The 17,034-nt window shown below is 42.9% G+C and overlaps 1 protein-coding gene across 7 annotated transcripts in view; it reads left to right on the plus strand.

The window, feature by feature from the left end:
• LARGE2 (LARGE xylosyl- and glucuronyltransferase 2) overlaps nucleotides 1–17,034 on the plus strand; it is a 56,803-nt gene that overhangs the window by 19,078 nt on the left and 20,691 nt on the right. For 4 of the 7 annotated variants that reach the window (XR_009152554.1, XR_009152553.1, XM_058161735.1 and 1 more), the window contains exons 1-6: nucleotides 775–1,036; nucleotides 3,622–3,677; nucleotides 13,145–13,290; nucleotides 14,229–14,479; nucleotides 15,243–15,325; nucleotides 15,721–15,844. Coding sequence is in view for 5 of the 7 variants with exons in the window: in XM_058161735.1 (XP_058017718.1) it covers nucleotides 3,628–3,677; nucleotides 13,145–13,290; nucleotides 14,229–14,479; nucleotides 15,243–15,325; nucleotides 15,721–15,844 (654 nt within the window). In the remaining 2 variants the exon portion in view is untranslated. Of the gene's footprint in view, nucleotides 1–37; nucleotides 133–774; nucleotides 1,037–3,621; nucleotides 3,678–13,144; nucleotides 13,291–14,228; nucleotides 14,480–15,242; nucleotides 15,326–15,720; nucleotides 15,845–17,034 lie in introns of those variants that run through there. The other 3 variants (XM_058161732.1, XM_058161734.1, XM_058161733.1) reach the window with 3 other exon arrangements.

Genomic DNA, 17,034 nt, shown 5'->3' on the forward strand with positions numbered 1-17,034 from the left:
TGCACTTGCCCAAGCACAAAAGGTGCTCACGTTGACTTGCCTCTCTAGCACACTTCCAAAATGTTGCCTGTGCCTTCGGGAATCCCTGGGAGCCTCTCTCTTCAGGGGCCTTGAGGAGGGACGCAGCTGCAGGTACAAGCAGCCTCCGCATAATTGGCATTCCAGCAGACTCCTTGGCCTCTGCTAAGCCCCCTTTCAACCTAGCCCCTCCTGATTGAGGGAGCGCTTCCCCCTTTTGCTTTCCTCCCTTTCTCCAGACTTTAATCTCCATCTCACAGAACTCCATGGGGTTTACAAACTACTAAACATGCAGGGAATTGTACCAGTTTTTACAATCGCACCCTGGAAGGGGGGAAAAAAAAGTACACGTGCATTCCAAAGCGGTGAGAAGAAACCCGGGCACGTGCCCCTGAAGCTTTTAAAAGCCCTCCGGTGGAAGGAGCTACGGAGGAAAGCTACACGGGGTGGTCTCTCGGGATTCGCCCCCCCGTGCGTTTAGGAGGAGCCGCTCCAGGACCCCAAGGCAGGCTATACCAAACTAAGGGCGAACCTCTCGGCCTCTGGGACCACGCAACCCTCTTCGTTTTCCAGGGCCGCGTTGGCCTTCTGAAGTGGGGGTGGGAGGGCAGCACTCTTCCTCGCTTTTCGCGGTGCACCATCCTTTGGGAAAGGGCATCCGCCGCTCCGCTCGTTTCGTGGGAAGGAAAGGCTCGGAGTCAAGGTAGATGGGGGGGAGGGCGGAGGGGGAGGGAACACGGCACATAGGAGGCGGGACAGACGGAGGTCTTTTGCCCCGGCCGATTGGCAAAGGACTCGGCGTCCTTTGAGCCGATCGAAAGCGAGGGTAACGTTTTCTTTATTCGTCTTTGTCGTCCTTCCGGAGACGGAACGGGAGAGCCCGGCGCTAGCAAATACGTTTGCGCATCTATCCCACAGATCGGGGGAAGCGATTCAGAAGAGGCAGCTGCGGCGGCGGCGGCTGCGCGCAAAGTTCAGAGGAGGCACGCAAGGCCGCCCGGACAGCGGCTAGCAGCAGGTGTGAAGAAGCGGGCTTGGTGGGAGGGAGGAGGGAGGTCCAGCAAAGTGAATTACAACACCGGTGGTTCCTGGCCGTCCCCGTCCCCCCTGCGTTTAGGCACGTTGCAGGCTGGTGCTCGCAGTTGGTTTGCGCGATTCCGGGTGGGCATGGTGGTTACCTCGTCCCTGTCTGGAGAGGCCAGATTTAGAAGAAATCTCTTTTCCAATTGTTTCTTTTGCCAGTCTGCTGAAGCCGCGGTCGAGATTCGATTTGTCCCCAAGGCGAAAGAAAACTTTCTTCCTTTGTTTTTGTTGAGAAATAAGTTCTAGGAACGCGTGACAAATACCTTGCCTGAACGGCTGTGTTTATTAGCCCGTGAAGGACACGTAGAGACCTAGTTCTGGGGACGACCTACTGGACGACCTTTGGATCTTGCGGGGAGGGAGCAAATGGCTTTCTTAAACTAAGGTCGGATCTCTGGTGGCTTACTAAAATACAGGGAGATCTGCCGGCTGGGGTATGGCCATCTTGGTGAGGACCTAAACAAACGGCCACCGGAAAAACAAGACCCCAACTCCTGCATTATTCATTTATTAGATATATGACTTATTTTTCTTCCGAGAAGCAGGATTTGGGTAGCTAAAGATAGGCACCAGGTTCTATTGTAAAAAACATTCAAAATTTTAAATTTATACAGTATAATATAAAATTCAGCCCAAAATAACAAGAAACAAAAATAAGTAGAACCCTAAAAACACATTCCATTAAAAAAAGATGTTTTTATAAAATGCTTATTAAAAAGCTGTGTCTTAACTCATTTTCTAAAAGAAAGTGGAGGCTAAATGCATCTCCCAAGGGAGGACATTTCTTAATTCTGGAACTCTGCAGGAGGGGCAAGGTAAACTTTTCTTCAGTTAAGCTCCTCTCTTGTTCATTTCATGGAAACATCTGGGTAGCCTTTATTTTTGCAACAGTATATATAATTGCTTTGCACTGTGTCTTTTGTGCTGTCCTTCCCCTCCCTCCCCCCAACTCCCCAAACTAACCTACATCTCTGGGATTTGCTGACAGTCAGGCATGCAAGCACTAACTAGATTTGACCCTACTTGGCTCCAAACTCGGAAGGTGGTCCTCAGATGGCCCCTGAGAGTGAAAGTTGGATTTCCACAAGATAGTCTCCTTTACACTGCACTATCCAGGAAGGTTGGCTGAAAAGTCTTTCTGATAAGCCCTGTGAACTATTTGGGTTTTATCAAGAAAACATCTGGCAACAAGCAGAATGTTCTTTCAACATGGGAGATAATGGGAATGTGACCGTAGCATAATACTTTCTTGACAGCCCCACTCCTGTTTATTCTAAATTATTTCCAGATTAGCAGTTTGTTAGAAAATCATTTAAAAGTAGGCGGCTGAGTTAGCTTGTGTTCCTCTGTCTCTCCTTTCTCCTTTTCCCTTTCAAATCAGGCTTTCACAATCTGCCCTTTAGACAGACTCTCACTGCAAAGGTTGAGATTTTATTGCCCAACACCTTTAGAGGGCTGCGGGAAATAAGGTGGCTTTTTGTCCACTATCGTCTGCACTGATAAGCGTGACTTTCCCAGTGTTATCTATAAGCCTACTGTGATCCATTTAAAAACAGAAAGAGTCTGGTAGCACCATGTCATATTAACAAATTTTACTGAAAAGGCATAAGATAAAAGCCTTGCTTGGGGAACACAGAAAAAGCCCACAGCTCTGGGGCTGGTAAACACCCTGAAAGCCCTCGGTTGGCCTTTTAATTAATTTTTTAACATGGTTTTAATCATCCTTACCTCTTTTTAAATTTTAACTTTTCTATACTATCTTTATGTGTTAATATTTTAATGGACACCTGTCCAGAGTCCTTCTGTGAGGCAGATGAGTAATTCCAAAATGTGATAGAGGATGGATGGATGGATGGATGGACGGACAGATACTGGTAGAAGAAAGCAAGCTTTCACAAGCTGTAGCTTAATTCATCAGATGATGTTTGGCTATCATGTTGTAACACAGGCAAGATCAGGAAAACAGTGCTTCAAATAGTTATATGGTAAGGAAAACGTCAGCAGCTGAAAAGTTTGGGTGGGGAGTGGAAGTTAATTGACTCACTGGCAGTTTTTGTTTGTCAGAAACCGCTATTCTGAAATAAGTGAAGAAAATACATTTGTGACTTGATCTAAATCCAAGGCAGTGCTACAGAAAAGCTATTTGTTGCTTTCCGTAGGTTTAGCTTACATCAGTATCCTGTAATTTCTGCAAGCCAGTTTAATCCAGGTGTTACATTGGTTATGGTAACGTATTTGCTGTGGTATGGGCTTCACTATTTGTTTGAGCAGCTGCTCTGCAATATTCTTTATCAAAGAATCATTATAAAGGCTTGGAAAGAAAACAGACTCATTTTAAAATAAGTTGTATTAGCACATTCTGCTATAAATAGAATGGAAAGAACTTGAAGAACTTTTTAAAATTAATGAATGTGGGAGAAAGCAATGGTGCAGATTTATTTATTTATTTCCAGTGGAAAGTAGTTTCCAGGGCCACAGGCCATGTTTTTTCTTTTCTTTTCTTTTCCTCTCCTTTGCTAGAGATTCATGGAAAGATCTTTGCAACAAGAGCCCCAAGTGCTCAGAATGGAAGAGAGGTCAATAGTCCTACCCCTCCGAATGACTAAAAGGAGAGGCTGCTGCATGGCCTCCAGCTGTTATTCAGAACACAGGCAGGATTCCCAGTTTTCTAGCAGTTGTTCCGCATTTTTGTTGTTGTTGTTAGTTGCGAAGTCGTGTCAGACCCATTGAGACCCCATGGACAATGTTCCTCCAGGCCTTCCTGTTCTCTTCCATCCTCTGAAGTCCATTTAAACTCATGCCTACTGCTTCAGTCACTCCATCCAGCCACTTCGTTCTCTGTCATCCCATTCTTCCTTTGCCCTCAATCTTTCCCAGCATTAGGCTCTTCTCCAGTGAGTCCTTCCTTCTCATTAGGTGGCCAAAGTATTTCAGTTTCATCTTCAGGATCTGGCCTTCTAAAGAGCAGTCAGGGTTGATCTCCTCTAGGACTGACAAGGGACTCGTAGGAGTCTTCTCCAGCACCAGAGTTCAAAGGCCTCGATTCTTTGGCGCTCAGCCTTTCTTATGGTCCAGCTTTCGTTTAGCATTTACATCAGATCTAATGCATCAGTGGTTTTGTATTCAGATTTTCCTGTTTTTGTTAGCTTTCCCCCCTTAACAATTTACATTATGGCTTACTTTTTATTGGCAAACTGACTTACTACAGTGAAAACAGAGCAGACCTTCTGGCCTAGGGGCTGTTCAGATATCCTTCCCAATTTCTCAAGCCCTTAGCAATGGGTAGATTAGCTAAGTAATTTTGGAAGTTGAAATCCTTATTTCAGGGAAGACCCAGGTCAGAAAAGACTGGTACGGAAAATCCTTTGCTCTCCTTTTGGAAGGTTTTCATTTTGAGTGCCATGCATATCTCCTTTTTTGAGGGGGTGGGGCGGGGGGGAAAGGAGGTTATTGCATTAATGTTTTGCTCTTTTTTCTTGTTAAAGGCATAAGTAGATGGTAGTAATCAAAGCTAAGGGCATTCATTAAGAAGTATTATCTTTATCCTGGTCATTATGGTGAGATAAAAATATTAGTCCATAGCCATCCTAATGGCTGGTTTATATCCAAATTCTGGCTAGTAATCTGGCTTATGTTCAAATTCTGGCTTAGTCCTTGTTTATTTTTGTGTTTTGCTCAAGCCAGAGGCTCAAGGCAAAAACAACACAACAGGCATTGATTCTCAAGCTTTTCCCCTAATTTCTGATTACTAATGGTAGAAAAGGAAGAAAATGAAACAAGACAAGTTGTAATATTTTGCTTATCTGTAGGACTAATCTGGCTTGTTCCATGGATCCTAGTTAAAAGCAAATCATAGTTTGATAGGTGAACACATTAGCATTTTACAAAAAATTATAATAGGCATTTTTTTGCTTTTGGAGAGATTTGGCCTTAATTTCATGAGCCCTGGAGACACTTCTAAGAAAGACTGAATTTTTAAAAGGAATAACAGCAGTTTTGATCATTGCAGAGAAAAAGAGCTGCCTTTTCTTATTTCCATCTTGTGATAATTGAGGTTTTAAGATGCTTGGTATTCAAAAGAGAAGGGTCTTCAGCCCTCTACAGATAAAAGAGGAGGTGGGGGGGGAATGAATGAACTGCTCAAAGAAGGAGGAATATAGAAATATATAGGATCCATGGGTCTGAGGGAGGGGTGAAATGCTTCCAGTTCGGACCGGATCACCTGATCCAGTAGCAATGGTAGCAGGTGGTTTGGAAAACCAGTAGCAAAAATCCCTGACCTCCCCATGCCCAGCTGAGCCACACCATCATCAGAGGTTTTTGGTTTTTTTTACTTTTAAAAGCATTTTTTCTTCGGCCGAAAAAATGCTTTAAAAAGTTTTTTTAAAAAAGCCTCTAACGATTGCGTGGCTCAGCTGGGATCATCAGAGGCTTTTAAAAGCATTTTTTTCTACAACCTCTTCAGCTGAAGAGGGTTGTTAAAATGCTTTTAAAAGGCTCTGACAATCCCAGCTGAGTTGCCTGATCGTCAGAGCCTTTTTTTTCTTTTAAAGGCAAAAAAAAATGCTTTTAAAAGTAAAAAAAAAAAGTTGGCCATGCCCACCCAGTCACATTACCACCACCACCACCAAGCCACGCCCACATAACCGGTAGTAACAAATTTTACATTTTACCACTGGTCTGAGGGAATTGTTGCTTATGGGAGATGATCTTCTTTCCAGTATGCTTTTCTTGCTTTTGATCTTCAGTTAACTTCCAGAGCTGCAGGGACATGTCCCGTGAATCAAAAATGTAGTTTTATTTTTCTTTTAAAAAAGATATGTGGTTCTGATAGTTGTTGTCTCTCCAAAAGTTTAAGGCAATTTAGGTATATCCTTTAATTATTAGTTTCTTCTCCTTTTCCCCTTAAAGCATTGCAGAGTCTTTCTCAGTTCCTTTGTGCGGGATATATCTGTGCCAGTAAAATACAAAATGGAATCACAAGAGATCTGAGCTTCTTGGCAAAGTGGCACTATATAAATAGGAAGGAAGAGACGCTGAAGCCTTCTCATTGTAGCAAGCAGGAAAATTAAGGAACAGGCATTCATAATATGCTTTCCGCTTGGTTTAGCTAGTGACACATTAGTCTGAATGGAGCTTTGATCTGATTGAAAATTACCTTTGGTCACTAAGAGAATCCAGTAAGTTAACACGAGCTGAAGGCTTAAGGATTTGTTCTGTGAAACAGTGGGACATTAAGCTAGAAATAGTACATAAGAAATTTTTGCCTTTCTCTCTACCACTTGCTAGTTTAGTTGTGAGGGAAAGAAATCAAATGTAGCCAACAAAAATGTTGCTTCTAAATCTTAATAAAACATAGATCTTAGACCAGTGATGGGTTACTACTGGTTCTACCTGGATTGGCGAACCAGTAGCAGTGGCGGGAGGCTCCGCCCACCCACGTATGCGCAGAAGCATCACACACTCACGCAAAAGAACCGGTAGCGACAGGTTTTGCAACCCGCTACTGTCTTACTGTAGATAGAATTAGATGGATTTCTGTGTTAACAGTTGGGGATTTTTGGACCACTCCCTACATTTCTACTTCATGGATAATTTTGAAAAGCATGGCTACTTATTTAAAGCTTTAATTTTCTCTTCATGCGGGAGGTGAAAAGAGTGATAGACAGGCCAGCAGTAATAATAAAAAAAAACAGATAATCCCTGCTTTTAAGCAGGCAGCAGAAAGTCATAGCGCACAAGATGAAAAGGATTCAGGAGGAGGAAGGGGGGGAAAAATCACTTCTTGAAGTGTGGTGAGATGCAAGTATTTCATGACTGCCTGGATACTCAGAGATTACTGGTTTCTTTCTCTTTCAGCAGAAAACATGATGTAGCTCATGTGTGTTTTAAAATAGAAAAGTGGGGTAAATGTATAAACCAGCATTAGTTGCTTAGCCAAAAACAGATACATCTGTATTAAGTATTATAACGTTATTTATGTATTTTATTTCTATTTCACCTTTCTTCCAAGAGCTGCGCTTAGGGAAGTTTCCATTTTATCCCACAACAATGATTGTGTGAAGTAAGCTGAGTTTAAAGTTAACCACTGAAGCAGCTTGGCTTCTAAGCACTGCACTGGATCCTTTGAGACTAGGTGTGAGTTTTACGATTTTCAGCAGCTTATTTGTTTGATTTTCTCACATATGGGACTGTAGTTAATTTTAATAGTAAAAATTTAAAAAAAAAATGCAAAAAATATAGAATATAAAAATAAAGTCGTATCAACCAGGCATCACCAAATAACTATCAAGACAACCCAGAGGTGGGGTCTGTCACACAGTCAGGACCTCAGGCTCAGGGATAAAATCAAGTTTTCAAGGCCTTATGGAAAGCCAGCAGGGACAAGGTGAATCTGATCTTCAGGGGGATGATGTTCAAAAGTGTTAATTGTCACGGCAGAAAAGACATTTCTTCTGAGTCCTGCCAGCCGACATTCCTTATCCAACAGTACCTGAACCATGTCCCTCCCTACCAGATTGACTAGGATGGCAAAAAGTAACTGCAGAAAGAGGATCCCAAAAGTAGCTTCCAAGCCATGAAGGGTTTTAAATGTGACAACTGCACCTTGAAATTGCTTTGTTTAGTACTGTGATGGGATGTAGAAAAGAGGTGGATCCCCTGGAGGGAGGGGGTTCAATCCAGAAGAGTAAGAGGCAACTCAGTGCAGATATTTTGTGTGAGAGAAAGAGGGTGAAGACAGACCCTCCCTAATGTTTCACAGAGTACATTGTAGATGCAGGTAGTGGAGTCCTCAATATGGCAAGATTTTGTCTATAGCTGTGAAACAATAAAGAACTCAGCTTGGAAGAATTGCCATGTGCCATTCTTGCTTTTGCACCTGACATCTACCTCTAGAGCAGCAGTGAGGAGCTATGGCCCCTTTAAAGACCTCTGTATTTCAACTCAACAATTCCTGATCAGGAATTCTGGGAGTTGAAGTCCACAGGTTGTAAAGGGGCCATTGTTAGTTCCCCACCTGTGCTCTGGACAGAGATGGGGAGGGGAGGGAGGGAGAGAGGAGAGAGAGAGAGAGAGAGAGGGACAAATAGACAGAGGCATGTATATTTTCCTCTAAAGAATTTGAACCATGTAGATGGGCTCACTCTTACTTCATCCTTAAGACGCTCTCAGGTAGTTTGGACTAAAAGGAAGTGGCTCATCCAAAGCCATCTAGTGAGCACAGGTATTGGAGCACCTGAGAGGACCTTCTAAATGACCACCTCACCTCTGGGATGTCAGCAATCCACCCTTCAGCCAGTTATAATAGCCGCTTATCTATCAAGAAACAAATTAAAAAAAACATTGAAGTTTTTAAACACTAACAACAAAATAAAAATAGCATCAATGTGTAACCAGAGATAAAAATTGAATGTGATCTAAAAACAAAATTCTCTCGTCACTTTCTTAACTTCCCCATTTTGGGGAGGGTCTTTTTACTAGGTTCAGGACAGTGGTGGGTTGCTATCGGTTCTCCCCGGTTCGGGAGAGCCACTGGCAGAAATCTTGATATGAGAGCAAACCGGTTCGCTCCTAACGTCAGCGGGGCCTTCCCGCCTGCCTCCGCGTGATACCTACCTTTATTCCTTTGTGTTTAGCTCAGCTGTAAGGTGCGGCAGAGTGGGTTGCCATGCCTCAGCTGTTTTTTTACTCAATGCCTTTGCGTAAAATGCAAGCTAGGTGTGCAAGCGAAGCGAGTTCGAGGTGGTAAAACTGGTTAGAACCCACCGCTGCTTCAGGAGCCTTAATCCTACATCATCCTCTAGCTCTGCATGTGTACCGTGGGGAGATGATGGTGGGGGAGGGCTGACTGAATGTTGCTGGATTGAAAGCAGCCCTCCAACTCTAACAAGGGTTAGAGATTTAAAGGTGTTTGGTTCTTCGAGTTATATCATCCGGAAAGCAACGTGGATTAAAAGTACCTTAAACAGCTTCATTAGAAATGCAACATTTTCTGCCATGTGCGAAACAACCGTGTTGACTTTTCTTAATTGTGTTCATCATAGCCAGATTTCATTCTCAGTGCCCAAAGTCGCCCAAGCGAAAGCTTCTGCGCTCTGATCTTTTAACCATCATGTGGGCTGTTCAATTTTTTATGGACTGTCCAGAGCAAATGCAGAATATAAAGGAGCAGAGTGCAATCACAGCATAAGTGTAACTCATTCTTAAACCCAGCTTGTTGAAATACCCAAAATTCATCAAAAGCACAGCCCCCCCCCTTTTTTTGTGTGTGTGGGGGCATCAACAGAGCAGCTAACACAAAGGTTATGATAAAGCATGTTCAGTCTTTTCATCCAAGGTTGGATTTTTAATGCTTTATTTTAGAAAATGTGAATGTGGAAATATTTTTGATCTGAACTGAAGCACACTTCAATATTCTGATTTTACAAAGGTGTAGATCTACTTTAATGTAATTATTTAACTTTACTGGCGACAGCTACCAATTCTGGTTTTCAAGGATGAGGATAATGTCTGCAGATCCGAAACCATAGGAAGCAGCAGTAATACTTCCCCCCCCCCAAAATGGCAACAGTTGATTAGGGTTTACCCTGTAGCCAGTGCCACTTGTGATGCTAGGCCAATGCCAGTGTGTCAAAGGGTTGGAATTGGTGCCAGGATACAGCTCATGAGTTAGTTGTGGGTCATGCAACCTAATTCTGGCACAGTGAACATTGCACAGCGGTTCTATATTAAGACAGATTTAAACTGAAGTCAGCATATGGATTCTTCAAGAAACCTATTTATCTTTTCCATTGTTGCTGATTTAAAGGGCAAAGGGTTGCTTTTCTTGAGGTGGGCAGCCATATACACGTGATAAAGAAATAAAAGGTGAGCTTGACTTCTGCACCCTCTTGTGTTTCTGTTTCTTTTGGTTTGCCTGCATCATTGTATGATGGAATTGATTCCTCTGTTAGTGTGTGTTTTTTAAAAGAAAATTTGGACTTTGGAATGAAGTCAGAGAAAAGTATCCCGTGTTGGGCTATATAAATTCATACTTTGTCAGCCTGCCATGGGAACAAACTGGTAGCTAGAATAAGCTAGTTTATATCTTTCATAGAATAGAATAGAATAGAATAGAATAGAATAGAATAGAATAGAATAGAATAGAATAGAATAGAATAGAATTTTATTGGCCAAGTGTGATTGGACACATAAGGAATTTGTTTTGGTGCATATGGTCTCAGTGTACATAAAAGAAAAAGGAAAAGGAAAAAAAATACATCAAAGGTACGACATTTACAACACAAATGATGGTCATAGGTTGCAATTTAACCCTTAATGATAGCAACAAAAAGTTACAGTCATACAGTCATAAGTGGAAAGAGATTGGTGATGAAAACAATGAGAAGATTAATAGTAGTGTAGATTTAGTAAATAGTTTGACAGTGTTGAGGGAATTATTTGTTTAGCAGAGCGATGGCCTTCAGGAAAAAACTGTTCTTGTGTCTAGTTGTTCTGGTGTGCAATGCTCTGTAGCGTCGTTTTGATGGTAGGAGTTGAAATGTTTTATGTCCAGGATGTGAGGGATCTGTAAATATTTTCACGGCTCTCTTCTTCATTCATGCAGTATACAGGTCCTCAGTGGAAGGCAGGTTGGTAGCAATTATTTTTTCTGCAGTTCTAATTATCCTCTGAAGTCTGTGTCTTTCTTGTTGGGTTGCAGAACCGAACCAGAATATGAACAATATAAAGAAAATACATACCTGACTTACCAAAAATGGGAGTTTTTAAACTATGATTCAATCTTCTGAGATGTCCCTTCTTTCTCACAAAGCTAAAAAGGAAACAAAAAGGCCAAAACACCTCCTCACTAGCAATCAACACTCAGATGAACAGAGATTAACACCATGATTAATATCAGGCCAACAATCAAGAAGCAAACAATACCCCAATCAAAGAAATACCAACTCAGACAAACAAGCTAACAGTAAGCAACAGCTCAATCAAGGAACTACAAAGACCCTTTCCACCAACACTGACAGAGCAAGCCACTAATATATAAAATGAGAACAAACCCTACTCTCTACTAGCATTGATGATGTTACCTAGTTTGGTAATGAAATGTCTGCAAGAAAACAACCATGCTCAGAGAGCATCAAGGACTCTGCAGGTTATAAGGACAGCAAATAAATAAAAAGAATAGCTAACCATCAAATATAGGGACGTGGTGGCTCAGGGGCTAGGACGTTGAGCTTGTCGATCGAAAGGTCGGCAGCTCGGCGGTTTGAATCCCTAGTGGTGCTGTGTAACGGGGTGAGCTCCCGTTACTCGTCCCAGTTTCTGCCAACTTAGCAGTTTCGAAAGCACGTAAAAATGCAGTAGAAAAAATAGGGACCACCTTTGGTGGGAAGGTAACAGCGTTCCGTGCGCCTTTGGCGTTGAGTCATGCCAGCCACATGACCACGGAGACATCTTCAGACAGTGCTGGCTCTTCGGCTTTGAAACGGAGATGAGCACCACCTCCTAGAGTCGGCAACGACTAGCACGTATGTGTGAGGGGAACCTTTACCTTGAGTGTTATGTTTAACAGCATTTTAATTATATTGGTTATTGATCTTTGATAAGGTTTCTTACAGTATTATGTCCAGGACAGGTGATTTAGTTGCTCTTAAAGGAGCTGCATTCTAAAGCTGTTCAGATTTCAGAAGCACCTCTCTGATGTTTTATAAGACAAGGAATCTTTTTTTTTTCCAAGTCTTTTGTACCAGCCCAAGAAGAAAAATGTGTCTGCTTGAAGAGCTGCATGAACTTCTGGTACAGAAGCTGGGGAAAAATATCTGCCTGATCTAATGAATAGCAGAGGTGTTCTCCTTCAGCTGTATGAGATCCCAAACACTTCTTCAGAGTAATTTCTGATGTGTGCATCACCCTCTTTCCTTTCATTAGGATTTTGCTTGCATCCTGCAGATTTAATTTGCCATCATCCACAAACTCAGGAAACTGTTAGAAGAAGAAGTAGCTTTACTGTTTTTTCCAGCTACCACTTGACTGATGGGGCAAAAGATGCTTGCTGGTGTTCTATAACTGTGATGGTCAGTTGCTGTCATTAATCATGAACCTTATTATCAGTCTTGATGACCATCAACCCAGGCTCTGCATGAAGCAAACGTGGCTATTTGGAGAGTTAATGAAACTGCTATTGCCAAGAGAGAGAAAGAGACGGTGACTCAAACCATCTGGTCTCTACAGAGGAATTATTGAGTCTGTTATTTGCACCTCTATAACTGTCTGGTTCGGTTCTGCAACCCAACAAGAAAGACTTCAGAGGATTATTAGAACTTCAGAAAAAATAATTGCTACCAACCTGCCTTCCATTGAGGACCTGTATACTACACGAGTCAAAAAGAGGGTTGTGAAAATATTTACAGACCCCCCACATCCTGGACATAAACTGTTTCAACTCCTACCCTCAAAACGACGCTATAGAGCACTGCACACCAGAACAACTAGACACAAGAACAGTTTTTTCCCGAAGGCCATCACTCTTCTAAACAAATAATTCCATCAACACTGTCAAACTATGCACTGAATTTGCACTACTATTAATCGTCTCATAGTTCCCATCACCAATCTCTTTCCACTTATGACTATATGACTATAACTTGTTGCTGGCAATCCTTATGATTTATATTGATATATTGACCATCAATTGTGTTGTAAATGTTGTACCTTGATGAACGTATCTTTTCTTTTATGTACACTGAGAGCGTATGCACCAAGACAAATTCCTTGTGTGTCCAATCACACTTGGCCAATAAAATTCTATTCTATTCTATTCTATTCTCTGAATAGATTAAGCAGCAGGGTTGGGCGCTAGTAGAGTTGGGATGCGTTCACGTTCATCAGAACTAGATATGGAATGCTTGTTCTTGTGAAGGAGGTATCTTAGCCACTGTTGTTTGCCTGGGCTCTGGAAAGTCCTCATATCAATTTTGGAACTAAGGAAGACTCCTATGGTTGAAGGATGCTGGTTAGCACTTCATGTGTTCCTTTATGTTTGCAGGCTAAAGAATGCTGGCTCCAGTGAGGCTGGGTCTGCCCACCTGACCTTTGCCACTATCATGCTGTGTCCTTGGCGTGTGAAGCTGAAGCTGCTGCTTGCCACCGTGACTCTGGTTTTCCTCATCTCATGGCTTTACCTTTTTATGGGTAATCTGGAGTTGGAATGAGAGAGGGTGGTTCCTAAAAATGGGCCCAAGACGATGGCGAGTGTAGACATGGTAGCAGGGGTGGGCTTCAACAATTTTAGCAAAGGGTTCTCTGCCCGGTTGCTGGTTGGGTGTGGCCATGGCCTAGTTAGCCTCCTACACCATGGGGAGGGCGCGTTTTTGCTCTCCCCCGGCACTGGAGGCTTTCCTCAAGCCCCTGGGAGGACGAAAATGGTCCCCCCAGGCTCTGGAGGTTGGAAACGGGCCCGTTTCCGGCCTTCCCAAACTTCAGGTAGGCCCGTTTTCTCCCTCCCTGAGCCTCTGCGCACGCCCTGTACTTAACTGCATCCGAAACAGGCCGGGTGGGAACTCCTGGGAGGGGCAGGGTGTAGTGGGTGGGGCTAGCGGGATTTGGGGGTTCTCCAAACTGCACAGACTTTTAGCTAGAGGTTCTCCCGAGCCCCTGTGAACCCCCCAGCAGCCCACCCCTGCATGGCAGCATTTGAAACCTTTGGACAAATTTGTTTTCTTATGCATTGCCTGGGAATTATAGAATTTTTTTAAAAGTCTGAAATCTGGAAGATGTCAGACTAGAGAAGGTTTCTAACATTCAGTTTGATACTCTCTCTGCCCTCCCCACTTTTGGGGTAATCCCCATTTTCTTTAAGCATGGAAGTCTTTAAAACATAACAAAAAGAGACAGCTTATCGGGAATGTAAGGAAACTGGTAAATTACAAAGCAGTGGGGGGGAAAGAGAATATTTTAAATGTTATGGAATCTTAACTTACCTATATGAATTAAATAAGTAATTTGCTCCTGCTGTGATTTGCATTTAAGCTGCTTATTCTGGTTTCATGACATGACATGGGGGCTCAGTGGTCAGAGATGTAGTGGCCTTCTCATTCTCCCATTTACATTTTTGGGGATTTCTTCTACAGATGGATGTTCCCTTATGCTGCCCCCTTGCTTTGGGGAACAGTCAAGTCGGTACCTTGACCATGAAGCTTTGGCATCCCAGGTGCGAAAAATGGAAGAGGAAAATCAGCTGTTGAAGCTGAAGCTCAGCCACTCTCAGGCACAGGAGGAGACCTTGGGTAGAATGGACTCCAACCAGCAGTTCATCAAAGAGCAGGAAGGAAGGAGCAACTATAGTGGTTGCCCTAAACAGAGGATGGTTCAGAAGTGTGAGGTAAAGATGAAACTCATTATCAAGACATCTTGTGGACTGCCTGTTCATGAACAAAGATGTCTGCCCAAATTAAGGAAGTAGTCACAAGAAGAGGCATACTGTAGTCCAAGCTCCTTGATAAATTCTGTTCCCTAAACTATTGAACATACTTGTGGTGTTCCTGTTCTGGCCCCTTTTTGCTTAAACGTTCTGTGCTATTTACTTTGCAGAAGTGTTTGTGCTCTAATTCACGAGAGCAAGAAGCTGGCAGCCTTCTAGTAATGTGGGATAATTGTTAACTTTGAGGAATGTGAGGGTCACAGTAGTCAAAGCAAAGCTGCAAATAGAGAGGTCACAGCACACCCTTAGATAGGGTCAGAACTCCCTGTTTCTCTCTCCCTTATTTTTGGGTAGATATCTTTGTTTTTAAAAACACATCAAACCTATTTTATGCCAGTCTTGTGATATGTTTCTGGATTCAAACTGACCCCAAAAATGATTCCAATCTTCAGCTCTTGAATCTGGAGGTGTCTTTATGGGACCACAACATCAGTTGTATTAACAGAATAACACAGTTGGAAGAGTTGTAATCCCCTATTAGTTTGCATCTGGCTTCCATTTGTATCTGAACTCTGGTTCTTTAAGGGTTTATTATTGATGGGAACAAAATCCACAGGCGCCTATAGAATGGTGGGTGGAGTAACTTCTAATGGCTTGATTTGTAAAAAGTGGAAAAGAATTTCATTGGGAGTCAAGCTTGATGGGTTTTTGTGTTTCTGAACAGCTCCTCCATGTTGCCATTGTTTGTGCTGGATACAATGCAAGCCGGGATGTAGTTACCTTGGTGAAATCGATCCTCTTTCACAGGTAACCTGAACATGAAGGGGCAAATGTTGTTATTAATGTTGTTCAGTAGCTCTTGAAGATCAGCTCTTTCAGTCTTTAGAATTTGGCGGTGGGTGGGGATTCAAATGTGATGCTGTTCTCCACCTTGGCTTCCAAGCTGCAGTTCTGGATATAGGAAAAAAAAGATGAAGAGAAGGGGAAATTTGGATTTAATCTTCTACCCTTTACATGATCTCCTCTGCCCTACCCTGCTCTGCCCAGGAGAGTAGATGAGACGGTAGTGAGTCTCGGGTTTGTAAACTATCATGCTATGATCTGATGATGATGAAAAAACATTTGGAGAGTGGGATAGGACTGTTTTCTTACGTGTCTTGCTCCCGTTTCTTGTGAGCATAATCTTTATTCTCGTTTGATAGGAAGAACCCTCTCCACTTCCATCTCATCACAGACTCAGTGGCCCGACAGATACTACAAACGGTCTTTCAGACCTGGATGGTGCCCTCGGTTCAAATTAGCTTTTACAACGCTGATGACTTGAAGGTAGGAGAAGAAAATCCCTACCCCTGCCTCCCCTTGCCCGTTCCACCCAATCTCATCTCCTTTGGGATGTCCCACTCTTTTTTTATGCTTATGCCAGTTTCTGTTCTTTCTGTTGTTTTTTGAAAACTGGGCGGGAATCTGGGTCACTATTTGAGTGGCTTGAACTTACTTAAGTTGCTCCACTAACCAAATCAATAATAGCATTGGAGCGACATCTGGTGACATCATAGAATAGACACTGTCAACTCTGAAGCTGACCTGACCGAAGCCCTATTGGCGCTTCAGTGTTGCCACACTGGAGCTGAAGGAAATGAAGGGGGGGATTTGAGATAGCTGGGACTTTGTAGCCAAAATAAAATACTTTCTCTTGGGAACCAAGGACATTCTCACACCTGGTCAGAGGAAGGAGGAGTGATGTAACCAGGCGACCAGACAGAGCCGTGATTGGACCATGTGATTGATAATTTTGAGAAAGTGAACAACTTTTAATTAGGTGAAAACTGTGGGAACCTTCAGAGTTGGTTTTCACCAGACCCGTGCCAATATGATATATACCATAAAGTTATTCTTCGAGGAATCTACCTGCCTCGGAGTTTTGCTTACTATGGGTCTATTACTTGGAGTCCTGACAGGCACTTTCCCCATCCTCAAAAATTAAGTCTTATGTTCCACAGCTGAAACCCTGGGGGAATGCACTCTGGCCCTTCTCCTTGTAGATTTGTCCAAACAGCAATCCAAACATGGGTGTGCATGTTTTGGCGCCCAAAGCAAGAGTGTGCTCTTAGGTCTCCCTTTCCCACCCAGAGAGTGATCCAGCTGTAGGTGTGCATGCCATATGTACGCGGGGCTGGAATCTTTCTAACTACGCTGAACCTCTGCCAAATTGTGCTCTGCCTCTGCCTGGATCTTAAACGCGCAAGCCTCTTAACATTTCTAGCCGTCTCACATTTGAGAACCTCTGAGCCAAGGGAGTGGTTGAAAGTCTGGCATTCATCGGTTCATTTGTTGCAGGGGGAGGAAGGGATGCTAAGCTTGTCTCTTTGTCAGTGCCGATACATGGTTTCAGCAAAAAAAAAAAAATTACTTCCATTAATGCAAGATCTTGGATCCAAATGATAATGAATTGTCTTGAAGCCTGCGCGTAATGAAAAATTGTCAATGCTGCAGCAGTCAACCATCCAGGATATAAA

This window comes from Ahaetulla prasina, chromosome 1 (assembly GCF_028640845.1).
Source record: "Ahaetulla prasina isolate Xishuangbanna chromosome 1, ASM2864084v1, whole genome shotgun sequence".
NCBI classification, from domain to species: Eukaryota; Metazoa; Chordata; class Lepidosauria; order Squamata; family Colubridae; genus Ahaetulla; species Ahaetulla prasina.